This window comes from Pseudonaja textilis, chromosome Z (genome assembly GCF_049901715.1).
Source record: "Pseudonaja textilis isolate UNSWEBS1 chromosome Z, rPseTex1.2, whole genome shotgun sequence".
Taxonomy (NCBI): domain Eukaryota; kingdom Metazoa; phylum Chordata; class Lepidosauria; order Squamata; family Elapidae; genus Pseudonaja; species Pseudonaja textilis.
The window spans coordinates 46,772,313-46,786,746 of record NC_142008.1 but is presented as its reverse complement, the minus strand read 5'-3'; the positions used below and the strand labels follow the sequence as shown (position 1 = coordinate 46,786,746).

At 33.5% G+C, this 14,434-nt stretch overlaps 1 protein-coding gene across 2 annotated transcripts in view; it reads left to right on the top strand.

Moving 5' to 3' along the window:
* NEK10 (NIMA related kinase 10) overlaps positions 1 to 14,190 on the top strand; it is a 221,231-nt gene extending 207,041 nt beyond the window's left edge. The window contains exons 34-37 of one of the 2 annotated variants that reach the window (XM_026708233.2): positions 6,064 to 6,172; positions 9,878 to 9,930; positions 10,013 to 10,068; positions 11,693 to 14,190. In XM_026708233.2, the coding sequence (XP_026564018.1) occupies positions 6,064 to 6,172; positions 9,878 to 9,930; positions 10,013 to 10,068; positions 11,693 to 11,741 (267 nt within the window). In that variant the 3' untranslated portion in view covers positions 11,742 to 14,190. Of the gene's footprint in view, positions 1 to 6,063; positions 6,173 to 9,877; positions 9,931 to 10,012; positions 10,069 to 11,692 lie in introns of those variants that run through there. The other variant, XM_087916775.1, reaches the window with a different exon arrangement.
* The last annotated feature ends 244 nt before the right edge of the window (positions 14,191 to 14,434 follow it).

The window sequence follows — 14,434 nt, the reverse complement described above, 5'->3', positions numbered from 1 at the left end:
TCTGCCTGACCCATCTTATGTTTAATTATATTCATTTTGAATTTAATATCTTTTTTCTGTGGCATATTCTGCAATTCTTTTTCCAGTTTTTTATAATCATCTTCTAAAGCTTTAATAGTTTGCCTCTTCCTAGTATTCTTTTTCTTTGTATAATCCATTATTAATCCTCTCGCATATGCCTTCATTGTATCCCAAACATTCTGCATTGAAGTATCTTCTTTTTATTTTCACTGAAAAGAAAGCCAATTCTTTGTCCATCCATTGTGTAAAGTCTTTTCCTTTAAGATAGCGTTGTTTAATGTCCATCTAGATCTTCTTCTTTGTCCTTTCCATTTAATTGTCATAGGATTATGGTCTGCCCATATACCCGTTTCTATATTTATTTCTTGAATGTTAGATATTAGTTCTGATGAGGTCCAAATCATATCTATTCTGGACCATGATAAATGTCTATTTGAATAAAAAGTATATTGCTGCGTTTTACCATTTCTTTCTCTCCATATATCTTTTAAATTTAATTCATCTACCATTTTAAAAAAGGATTTAGGGAGAGTCTTTCTATTTTGTTTTAATGCTGTCGCTATATAGTCCAGTTTATTATCTACAATTCCATTAAGATCTCCCATCATAATTATATTGACATGGTCCAGTCCAATTAATTTCATATGTAACTTTTTATAAAATTCTTCTTGTTTATCGTTCGAGCATAAATTGCAACAAGTAATATTTTTATATTGTTATCCACTATTTCAACCATTAATACTCTTCCATCTTCATCAGTATAAACCAATTTTGCTACAATAGTTTCTTTAATATACAGGACCACTCCTCTTTTCTTACAGTTAGTCAAGGAAGTAAAAATTTTCCCCAGTTTTGGTCTTACCAATAATCGTTGATGTTGTTTTTTAATATGTACTTCTTGTAGGCAAATTATATCAAATTTTAACTTCTCTAATTTATGAAAGATTTTTCTTCTTTTAATAGCTGAGTTCAATCCATTTATATTCATAGAAATCAATTTTTTTTCCTCCATGGTTATGTTTTATGTTTAGGTCTAACAGTTCTTGTGGATCTTACTTCACGTTGTTCTTTGGTCTCCATTTGTCCACCTACCGCACCTTCTTCTTTCCCCGGTCTCATCTGGTCTTCTTGAGGCTCAATTGCAAGGGTCTCTTTTTCTGTCTCTATTTCTCTTCTTCCAAAAAATTCGTTGTGGAATATTTCTGCTTTCTCAATTGAGTCGATTCTGTGTCTCTGTTCTTGCCATATGAACATTAATCCTTCTGGGATCAACCATCTATAATTCACGTCTTTTTCCAGTAATTTTTTGGTCAAGAATCGATATTCTCTTCTCATCTCTCTCACTCTTCTGGGGACTTGTTTTAAAACCATAATCTCTTTACCTTTATATTTCAGCCCTTATCTCTTGCGACTTGTAATATTTGTGTTTTAATAGTCTTTTTAGTAAATCTGACATGGATCTCCCTTGGTAGCTTATTCCTCATTGCATATCTTGTGAAAACACGATATATCTCATCTACTCCATCCATCATCTTTTCCTCTGTTATCTCCAAAGCTCCAGCCAGAATTTCTATCATTACAGCCGCCAAATCCTGTCCTTTTTCTTCCTCAATATTTTGAAATCTGAGATAAAATTCTGACCTATCCATCTCCCACTTCAACATCCCAGTTATATCTTGTTGCACCGTTGTTAATTTGCTAACAATATTTCCAATTGTCTCATCTCTTTGTTTATCTTTCTCCTCAATTTTTTGGAGTCTCTCCTCCTGTTTTGCCATCATCTGTTGAAAGTTTTCAATTTTTTCATCAGTCTTTGCAATTCTTTGTTCAATACTCTCTGTTCTTTGGTCAATGCTTGTTTTGAGTTCTTGTATTCCTTGTATAATCGTTGCTAGATCCATTTGTACTTTATCTTGCTTCGCCATTATTGATAGTCGTCCTCCAGTTGATGGAGAAGCAGGAGCAGAAGTTGAGCCACGTTGCTGCGATACAGCTGCAATCTCGGGGCTCTGAGATTGCAGCTGATATCTTCGCCCCTGGTCGGTTCTAATGGACCTAAACTGTCCCATAGAGACGGTGATAGTAAGGGGCGCGTTCTGCTGATCCCAGGGACATCGCAAAGTCCCTGGCTGATCCAGAAGAAGCCCTTTTACCATCGGCGGAGAGGCAGCCTTTTGGCTGCTGAAGCTGTGACAGCTCCGAAAGGAAGAGGCTGAACGTGCATCGGCTGGTGAGAATTTTTTTTTTCTCGGGGACTCAAGGATACTCTAAAGTGGGAAGAATCCTGTAAGACTTTGGACAAAAACTGATGGAACTGATTTAGCGGCGATTTCTTAAAGAGAATGTCAAATTGAGGCTTGGCTTTTTACTTTTACTTTTGCTTTCATTGAACTTCCATTGTGATCTAGTAACTGTAACTAGACTGGTTTTTCCTTTTATATTCATCTAATTTTTCTTTCTTTTTCCCCCCTTTTGACTGTTAATAGTTTTTTTTTTTTAAGAATAGAGGCTCCCTTTAGTAATTTTTTTTCTTAAATATATATATACATATATATTTCCTTTTTTTATTAGGCTTTTTTGGGAAAGAAGGGGGAGTGGATTAAAGAAACTTTGTAACACTGCCAACTAGAGGCTTGAAGATACTTTATTGAAAGTTGAAAGAGCTGTGAAGGAATCCTTTCTCAAGGACACTGGAACTTGATTAGATAGAGGGAAGAACACGGAGAATGTTTTAACAGGTGTTCTTTGGAACTTCTATTATTGAGTACTTGAAGTTTGGCTTTGGAATTTGTGGAAAAGCCATAATAAGAGCCTTGGATAACTAAATAAGATGCAGTGTGCCTTCTTTCTTACCTTTCTTTAGCTGTTTCATCCCTCCTGCTCAACCCCACAGTATTTTGTAATATTTGTATATCTATTTTCTTTTTCTTTTGTTTGACTTTATTTTTAATTTTTAAACTTACTTTTTTTTTTAAAGGGAAAGCCTCAGAATAGTTTTTCTTTTTCTTTTTGCTTAATGGGATTTTTGCCTTTTCTATTTTCTACTTTCATTTTTTATTTATTTTTATGGTTATTTTTTTTATTTTTTGAGACCCTACAATTGGATTAGGTGTGAAGAACCTGAAGAATTCTTTCTTTTTCCTTTTTTTTTTTTTTTTTTTGATCATTGCTTTTTAATATTATTGGGTCTTACTCTCTCTTTCTTTTTACTATTCTTAATTTTTATTTTTGAATCATAATTGGCCATCTTACAATAGGATTAAGGTTTAGAAGAACCTGAAGAATCTCCTCCTTTTTTTCTTTTTAATCTTCTTTTTCTCCTTCTCTTTTTAATCCTGGACTCTTTATTTTTTATTGGCTTTTTTTTAATGTTTTTCTTCTTCCCAATTGGATTATAATTGGCTACCCTATTGATTGGATTAAAGGAGCTTAAAGATCTTGAGTTATTCAAATGAGTAAGAAAACTTTACCTTCTGGCAGTAATTCCCATATTTCTTTATTTCCTGCTCCTGTTTCTCATTACCTCTCTTCCCCTTCATTTTCCCATATCTTTTTCCTTCCAATTTGTGTCCCTCTCCCTCTTTGTATCTTCCTTTCCCCTTTTCTGCTGCTCCTTTCTGCCTTTCCTAATTTCACAGGTATTCCCCTTTTTAGTTACCTTCTTGAATCTCAAATTTTTAACCCTCCTTCTTTTCCCTCTTCTTTGTGGTGTTCTTTATATTAATTGTCTATTTAAGATGGCTGCTCCTTGAACTAACTCCTCCTTCTCTGAAATTCTTTCTTCATGTTCTTCAATCACCATTTCCATAGCTTTTAAACTAGAGCCAAGTGATTCACCTCTTTCCTATAGTAATTCTTTTATATTTTTAAGTTCCATTTTTAGATAGAAAAGAGAAGATATATCATCATTGCACACTCTTATATCTTATAATTGTTGAAATCCACAAAAACTTTTATTTTCCTTATTTCTTCTTCAGGCTTTCTAGATTCACAATTATTCCAACAATGGGTCTATACCAAAATCACCAATTAGTCCTACAGTCAATCTTTTCTTACTTCTTCTTTTATTCTAGTTCAACTTTCATTTCTAGGGTTCTTGTTTTATTGTTTCAATATTTCTTTTACATAGTATCAACTCAAGTTCATAAAGAAACAGGATCTTTTTCCTTTTATTTTTAAATTTAAATTTTTGTCCACAAGATGGCATTCTCTGTTATGCAAAGTCTTCACCTTTTCTCCCTGTTTTATTGTTCAGGGCTTTTCGAGTCTCAATATTCCAATACAATTGAGTCTCCAGTTTGTATATTTGCGCCCCTCTTATTTTTATTTTTTTGACACTCTTAAGTCCAGCTTTAATTTATGCCTGTTTGTTGCCAAAATATTTTAATCCAATTTAGTTAAGTATCTTGTTCCAGCCTTTTCCTTTCCCAATTCGAAGCCCCATTTAGCTGTCAAAGTTATTTTTGTTTTTTTCCCCTTTCCTTTGTATTTCTGCCGCTTTTCTTTTTAAAAAATTCATTGTTACATTAATCCTGGGGTACCTTTTATTTGGTTGTTGCACCCAATTGTCTCGGCTCACATGCTATCCACCTCTTTCTTCACTCCTGCACAAACTTAATCCAGCTGAGTCCTCCTCTTTGGGGTGGCCATTTTAGACCACCGCTTTAGTCGTCTTCGGGGGGGAAATTGCCAAGCCCAGGGGGAGAGATGCGGCTCCCCTCAACCTGGCTGGCAGCTTCCCCTTTCTCCACCGTCCCTCCGAGGCAGCTTCAGCCCCTAATCGCAATGATTGGGGCTCTCCGATGAAAGAACATGGGCCATAGCCACAGACAATCGCAATCTACCATCTGTCAGCAAGGAGGGCTCAACCTGGAAGCCATTTAAATTCTTGTTCTAACATCTGCTTCCTCATACTCTCTTTATCTCTTTTCTTAAAATTGATGTCTTCATTATCTAGACCCTTTTGTAATTCCTGTGTGGCCGCTCTAGTTAATCCCTTTTGCATATATGATACGTGAAAATAATGCATTGCTCTTCTAATTTAGCCATAGATCTTTTTAAATGTTTAAATCATCCGATTTCATTTGTAAATCTATTATTTCCATCTCTTTCTTATAGGCTGCAATTTTTAAATCCAACTATAAATGCATTTCGGTTTTATTCATTAAGGCTTTTTCTTCTTCATTAACACCTTCTAATCCATTACAGAATTAAATAGCTTGAAAACACCTGTACTCACTTATCCATCATTTCTTTTAATGTAACCATCTGATGCCTTTTAGCATATTTCAAAGTCAAGTATAAACAAGAGGAATTTTCCAATGAGAAAAGATTATTTTAATTTATCTCTGAATTTTCCCTTAATTAAATCTATTTGAACTTTTAATTCATTTAAAACTTTTAAAATCAACACTATAATCAAAGTTTTGTTTTATATTCCAAAAAGAAAATTGTTAACAAAACTTTAGGCACATATTTTTGTCTTAATCAATTGAAAGAGGACTCACCCAGAAAATAAAACCAGATGTGTGGTTTTGCAAATTTTCAAACTTTAACAAAAGGTTTATAGAAAGTAAACTCCAAAGAGATTTTAAAAATTTGATGTTAGTTGATCTTTGGATTCTCTTTTATTAGTGAAAGGTGTTGCTTTTGAGAAACAGAACACCATGATTTTGCAAGGATCTGCGCAAAGGAGAATTTACAGTTATATTAGATGAGGGGGATATTTGTGGCTCTTGTTAAAATCTCATAAAGAGAAATGTTGTTAAAACAGTCACTCTTCCTAAATCAGATGGAAGAGCAGCCATTCCACTAATCTAGTATCTAACCTGTATGAAATTTATGTTGTTGGTCATTCAGCAGAATTGTGTTATGCTTAGAATTAAAACATATCATGTCTATGATAGAATTAAAATTATTTTTATTATGTATGTGCAACCTGACTTCCATTTTAGAACAGATCTCTAGCACTAATTATTGTCCAGTAAAACGTTTATGAAATGAAGAAAATAAAGTTTTTATTTGTGTTTGATCTTTTTTTAGGTACTTCAAGGTTCCCCAGAATTGATTGAAACTAATTTTTTGACTTCAGATTGCCATTTGTTGCTTCGCTCTTCAAGTGGCAGTACTTTAGTCCTAGATGACAGACCTGGTAAGTCTAGTAAAAAAACACATTGCTTAGTAGTTATTTACATTGATAATATCCAGCAAATGTGGATAATTATTAATAAAAGCTCATTTAGACCAACAAGGTTCAAGTGTCTTCTGTGGACCGAGGCAGTATTTTTCCCCCTACCCCTTATATAGCAGCTGCAGTTGGCCATATTCATCAAAGGTCTGGTAGTAATATCCCATTTTAAATCATCTAATTTGAAATAAAGCATATATATGTGTGTTATATTTTGTCAGCAGCACTAATTCCATTTTTTCTCTTTTTAAATTTAAAATACAGAATCAAATAAGAAAAAGAAAAAATACAAGATAAAAACAAAGACAAAAAATAAGCTTATAGAACAAAATATTAAACACACATAAAATGTCCTCTCTGGTTGAATACTGATAAATATATTTCAGCAATAATACTAGTAGTTGTTCTCCCCACCCTTGCAAAAAGGTCCACAATTTATGAACTTCTGCATTTACATTTGAAGAATTACTATAGAATATTAATATCTCAAATATTAAAATCTATTATCAATCAACCAATTTGACATATCACATATCCATTATATAAAAAAATATAGAGGTAGTCCCAACATCAAAGCTAAACTTCAAAGCCTTCTGTTAACAATTACTATATTTAACTTGCAGAAATAGTCTCTCATTTCTTATAAACTCATTGCAGCCATTGTTTCTGATCCATCCGGGATTAAATACCATTGACTGATCCTTGATAACAAAACCAACTCTTTCCAGTTTATCATCTTTTCTTTTCTTTAAAATTATAAATGGAATCTTTCCAAGCAGCTGCTTCTCACTCCCAGAAAATATAGGTCTCTATTGAAAATATCTTCATAACACTTCTTGTTCAGTAAATTTTTCTGCAAATTGCAACACATGTATCTTGATAGCTATCTTCTAGTTAAACGTGATGGTTCCATTCCACTGACTTCATGAACTTTCCTAAGAAAATCCTGTTCTTTAATACCCCCCCCCCTTAGCCTCCAACCTCAGGTTTCAAACAAATTTGTTAATCATGAATTCCAATCCATCCAATTGCACAGCTGATTTATCTATTGTTGGATGTCTGCTTTAGATTTGAATTTGAATTGTGACAAATTCACAAACCTTTTATCTAATTTTCCATTTAAAACTTGTAAGCTGCCAAACATTTCTTTTCAAAAATTTTCAAGAAGACTTTAATATTAAACTCATTTGAGTCCCAAATCTTTTTTATTTCTCCTTTTGGAGGCATTGTAAAACATATACCTTGTTTCCCCAAAAATACAATCTACTCAGAAAGTACGTCCTAGCTAGTGTCAGGCTACAGAACTTTTCCCATTCACTCAACTAGAATGAACTTCTGAAAACGTATCCAAACGTATCACAAAGGAATTCTTTATTGAGATGAGACAATTCCTGTAGGAGTTCAAAGCAGCGTCTGAGGTCTCTCAGGCATACAGGGATACATAAGGGAGTTTAGAACCCCTCCCCTTATCTCGATGTGTATTTAGTGAAACAAAAGCCAGTATGTTAATTCCTTCCCACCCCTCTTGTAAGGAATGATCTTTTCACAGTTTCCCAGGGCATACCTAATTTCCCCCCACTCCCTTTTTAGAACGAACTATTCAAGAGATTCCCAAAGTACAATCTTACTGTGGAATTTTTATGACCTTCTCATCTCCTGGTTGTGCCTCTCAGAGGTAATAATTCTGGCCATCTGGCTTTTCTCCCTCCATCATATGATGTGTGGATTATACAAATTCAATATAAGATTAAATATATTCAGGTTACATCAAGAAAGGATTTCTTTATCAGCCTCCCCCCCCCCCTTTTCTTCTTCCACTGAAGAAATGACAGATACAAAGATCTGACAGCTAGATTTTTACACATGAGCCCAATATATGTCCTACCCCCAAAATAAGCCCTAATTAAAACCCCGTCCACTCCAGGTAAAAATTAAGCTAGGATGGGGGTGGAGGAATGGACCTGCCCTACTACTTACCTTCGGACAGTTGTAGCCAGGCCTTGAACACCTTGGGCCATTTCTTTTGCTGCAGCCGGCAAGGCTTTCCGGAAGGTCTCTAGCTGATAACAGAACTCCGGATCAATCTGGAGCTCTCCTATCGGCTATAGAGGCTTCAGGAAAGCCTTGTTAGTGGACTTCCAGCTGATATTGTAGCGCTGTTGGAAGTGAGGAACAGGTCTCCAAGCTGCCACACCGAGTTCTCCCTGTTGGAGGGTTCCAAAAGGAGCTAAAGCTACCCTGTAGGGGTGATGAAAAGAAGAGGGGCACTCTGCAGTTCTCAGAGAGCAGCAACTCTTCTGCTAGATTCAGGGCTTCTTCCCTCTCCCTCGATGAGAATAGGCAGCCATCATGGCTGTAACGAAGCTGGGATAGCTAAGGCAAGTAAGAAATGTGCAGGAGTGGTGCAGAAAGTTGGAACTGGGTAAGAGGATTATTTTTTTATCTAGACTCTAAAGAAAAAAAAAAGGAAAATCCAGGAAAAAAGAATTTTAGAACTATTTTTAAAAGTGGCAAACTACCATAGGGACAAAAATCCAAGACCCGAAAGAGGAACTAATGGGAGAGAAGCTAAAGACCTTATAAAACATAGATTCTTAAATTGGGAAGGCATTGTTTTGGAATGGCATAAAATGCTGGACTATCCACTTGAATCTATTTGAATATCTGACTTTGCTCCCATAAATTGAACTAAACTTGGATTAATTAAATCATTAAGATTTGAAATAATGCTGAAACCTAAGCTGAGGGCACCATTAACTGGTGAATGGTATATACCAGACCCCTACCAGTTTAGAATTTTTTTTGAAATCCTTCAAATTTAGATTATCTAAATCTTTAATCTATTTGTAACTTTCTAAAGTTTTGATTACCCTTTTGTTTTAATGACCCTAATTTCAACAGTATATATATTTCTACATCCTTAAATTTGTATTTAAAACTTCTTTTGCTAATGATTGAAGGAAATTCAGTTGGTGTTTTCAGAATTGTCAATCCAAAGCAATTTCCAAAAGTGATTAGAAAAGAAAGTATGCAAACCCAGTGTCATTTTAATGTCTTTGTGGTTTGAACAAGATGGCTACTCCCTCATCTCTCAAGGTTCTAAACACATCAGAGACTGCTGTCTTGCATTCTCCTCACAAGGAACAACTACCTGGAACGTGAATGGCCTATTTGGAATCTCTTTGTTCTTTGCTATGGTTGTCATCTCTGCTCTTTGCAGAGCTATCTTCAATCTATTACTCTTTCAACATGCTGTTTTCTAATGCAGCTATCTTTGCTCCATCATACCTCTTCAAGCCAGTGAATATAAGGATTAAGCTAATATTTTTATTTTTTAACACTTTTGTAACTACAAAAAGAGATCAAACAACCACCCTGGGAGAAGACACACAACTGTTCTAATAACAAAAAATTGCTATTAATTAAAATGAAAGGAAGTATTCAAAACATCTAAACTAGTGCTATTGAAATGAATATATATTTGGACCTCTTAATCCTGGAGAAGATCTGTATCTAAAAACAGCTCAGTTTATAATACCCTATGTTTTATTATTATTATTTCCATAATATTCTATTTTAAACAAGCTTTTTTGCTGAAAAAATGTTCTCATATACATTTATACAATTATCTGTTAATTATCCAACTTTATCTCATTTATATACTGATAGGTCTACTTGGCACTTTTGACATGGATGAAGGAATGACATATGAACAAATGCAGGTTAGACTTTGTTTTTGGAATTGTAAGCAATTTTTAGGTCTTTTGAAAAATTTATAATGAAACTTTTATGCTTCATTTTTAGACTGTAATTGAAGAGGTTCTGGAGGAATGTGGATATTACAATTTTACCTCAAGCAGGTGAGTTTCATTTCAAAAGGAAATGTTAAAGTGTGATGAAGTTATTAAATGCAAATATTAATTATTTTTCTAATGACAGATCATATTAAGCTGAACAAGGTAAAGGTTTCCTTGTCAGTCACGTCTGACTCTAGGGTATGGTGCTTAGCTCCCTTTCTTAGCTGAGGGAGCCAGCGTAGTCCAAAGACAATTTCCATATTCATGTGGTCAGTATGGCTATATGCTTAAGGCCCACAGATTGCTGTTACCTTCCCACCAAAGTGGTACCTATTAATCTATTGCATTTCCATGCTTTCAAACTGTTAGGTGGGCAGGAACTGGGGCAAGTAACAGAAGTAACCCCAGTGTGCAGAACTGAGGTCTCGAATTCAGACCATCAGCTTTCCAGCTGACAAGCTCATCATCTTTAACCATTGAGCCATTGTACCCCCTTATTAAGCTTAATAGAAAGCATCATTTAATTGAATGCAGGTAAGTGGGTAGGTACAACTGATATGTAAGATTTGGATTATAATTCCATAGGAAAATAGCACAATACTTCACTGTACTTTCCTCTCGTTTCTTCTTTCTCTGTAAAGCCAATTTTTGGATTTTTAAAAAATAAAATCAGTAAAAATACTTTTATTAGTAAAAAGTCTTTTTAAACAAAAACAAAACTTTCTGAAAAATACATTAACTAGTTGGAATATTTGAAAGAGTTTGCCCAAATAAAACTAATAAAAGAAAGCAAAAGGATATAAAATGAAACTGTTTGGAAAAATCTGACATGAACCCATTATTCTGATTTCAGTAAGTGCTACTCTTCTCTACCCATCCCTAATAACTAGTCCAACTGCTGACTTCCCATTAGGATTAGTGTATGCTAGAAATTAATTAGAAAACCTTATTAATTGACCATATTAAAATGAGTCACAGTGAATGATCAAAACTCTAGATACAGAATCAAGATCCAGTTAACGTGGAATTGTGAATTCTGCCTGGCAGAAGATTGCAAAGACCAGAGACCATTTTTGTCAACCAAAATTAACTTTTTAACTGCAGGTGCTATGCATGAGACAGTCTGTTTGGAATTGATATACTTTAGGGAATTTGGGTTTTTAGAATTTAGAATTATCTATCTTTTTTCCCCAATCAATGAAACTAAAATATAAAAAACAGAATGTCTAGTAATCAAATTGTCATTTTACATAGTAAAGCTGAATATCTGTCTTGCTTTATTTTACATATATCAGATAGCTCATGACTCACACTTCTGGGATAGAAAAGGCATCTTTGGGTGTCTAATTCTTAAGCTTTTGTTTAGAAAAAGTTGCTTGTACTGAACTCTGTAACAAAACAGATGTTGAATGTCTTGCAAAACCATTCTGTCTGTGCTTTTTACTAATACTACATGTTCCACTAATTTTCAACAAGCTGGACAGTGCTATTATATCTCAGATGAGAAGATCATAAACTGACCTATCTGCCTATGTTGATGCATCTCTAATATATTCCAGTTTAGTAGTAGTGCCTATGTTGATGCATCTCTAATATATTCCAGTTTAGTAGTAGAGATTTAGGCTAACTCAAGATGAAAACGCTATTATTATTTTTGTATTCCATTAAAGCTCTTAAATCTTTTTAGGTATCAATACTATCCTTGGGGAGCAAGAAATCATTCAGCCAGAAGATGAGCACGTGTAATTTTGACTACATTGGCAGATTTTCTAATAAGGCCTAAATGTCTTGACTTTAGCTGTTATTTTCCCAATGATAAAGGGAAACACTGGATAAAACACAAGACAAAAGGAAACACACAGGAAACAGAAATCATTCAGATCTTCTATGTAGCTTACAAAGAATCATCAAGCAATAGAACTCTAGTGTATGTCTTTGGTAGTAGGTATATGCAATATAGTTATGATGTGGTTTATGCAAAATGTAAACGTTTTTCCAAGTACTTCGACTAAGATGACAATGCACAGTTCTTCAGCACATTCTTGATTTTTGGAATGGCCTGTTGAATACTCAGGCTTATTAGAAATCTTAGTTTTTACAGATTTCTTAATACCAGAGAGTCTATTTTTTATAATAGAATATATTTTAGACAGAGAGAAATTTAGAATGTCTAAGGAAAGGATACAAAGTCTATCTATATTAAAATCAAAAATAACTGGGGAATCGGAAAATAGCATTCCAAATACTGCTTTAATTATTTGAAATAGTTGGGATTTATACTGCAATGATATAGAAAGTATTTACAACTTTCACAATTTCTAACATTTGTTAAAAGATTAGTGCACGAAACATGCTTAGATTCTATAGTAAATATCAATATCTAGTCTAGATATAGATGTAAAGCCACACAAAAACATGTACATATATATTTATATTAAACAAATACTGTAATTAATTATTACTGCTAATTAGATATGGCATTGCATTTTTAAAAACTGAAAATCTTTCTGAAAAATGTTTGTAAAATAGTAGTGTACACATTATTATCTGGACATTTCTTTAACTTTACCTTTATACCTTTGGCATATTTTTAGCTTTACTAAATCTTTTAAATTTAGTAAATACTGAATAAACGTATAGTTATCTACAGTGAGGATGTAAGTTTTATAGATGGTAGTAATGTAGTAATTTCCAAATTCCATTTACTTTTTAAAATAAGAATATGTTTGAAAATTTTAATATAGGCTTTAATCTTTGGACATGTAAGATGAAGGACAATATCCAATATTGTCTTAGGGGATTTAAAGAGAAAAGGAAATCAATTCTACCAACTGTATCTGTTAATATACTGTTGGTTTACATAAAATGTAATGTATATGTACGTTAACAATATTTTTGAAGTTACACGCTTACAGTAATTTAAATTACTAGGAGGAATATTACTTAATATAGCATATTATATTTAGTTAGGGGAGATGTGGAGGGAGGCCTAGGAAAAAAGTACGTTCAGATTTGCCTATTCTAACATATCTTAATCTGCTACAAATTATAAAATGAATTTGAGATAAAACAAAAAGAATGTTTGAAATCAAAATAAGAAAACTGCAACAAAATACTACAAGCAAAAATACCATCTAGCATTGCAATTTATCACTTTTAAAAGGCCATAATACTTCAGCAGTGTTTTCTGCATTTAGGTGCTGAAGTTGGTAATGAAGATGCACATACTGAAAATTACAGTAGGACTGCATGACTCAGAGATTAGCTAGGTTCTTATATGTATGTACAGTGTGTTTTGAGGGGTGTAGACCTTCTCTACATTTTGCTTGTTCACTACAATAAAATCAATAGAACCAAGCAGCTGCGTGATTCATGGTGGCAAATATTTTTACACAACAATTTTGTTCAAGAAATTTTATATGGGAACTGTATTAGTTCTGGATATTGATAAACAATAAAATTTCATAGAAATAATAGCAAATAATACAGTGACAATTGCAAGTGGGGGTGTCAAGATGGCAGCCACAGAATCATGGTGAAAACTCCATCCCTTTCTTCATGTACCAGATATTGGCGCACATACAAAAGAGGTGGGTTTCAATCACAAAGGAACAACCACTGTCTTTCTTGATGTTGCCTACAAACACCACTGAATTGAGCAGTCAAAAATAAAAAACAGGCCAAATTCTGCTCAGACAAAAATTGCTGCATTGCTTCAAAAGTAGTTCTTGATAATTAAGGAATTGATAGCTCTGAGTCATGTCAAATACATTTTAATGCTAAAATTGATAAAAACTGGTTACTCAACAATCTGTTTGAATCCAGTGTCTATCCCTCACAGTTTTTTATACATAGATTCTGTCCTGTACCAAATTAAACCAGTGCAGATTTACATGTGGTTCTTCAAATTATAGACCACAGAAGGGGCACCTTTTCAAGTATAAAAGGCATACTATAAATTTCAAGGAAACTTTGCTTCCTATCACTACTGATATTGCAGTATAGATAACAGTTATCTGTCTTTGTAGTTGTATAAATTTCCTTCCAATTCTTTAATGTTTTTAGCATAGACCAAATGCTTGTATAATGATACTGAATCTGATAGTACCATCTGTAATGGCCTTTGAAATAGGAACGATATGAGAATATGATTACACATTTTGAAATTTCAAATAATAAAGCATGTTGATTACTTTTTAAAAACTGTTTGTAATTATACTGTTAACCTTCAAAACTCAGTATTTACCATCCTGGGAATAAAAGTAAAAGTATAGCATTTTTTTAGTTTTAGAATATCAAACTACCAAAATCATTGGAAGGTCAAATATTTGCAATCACTTCTAATTTAAAATATCATCTAATGAAAACAGAACACTCTACCTAAACAATCATTCCAGACACTGAAATTGAGACAGGTTCTAATGATTTT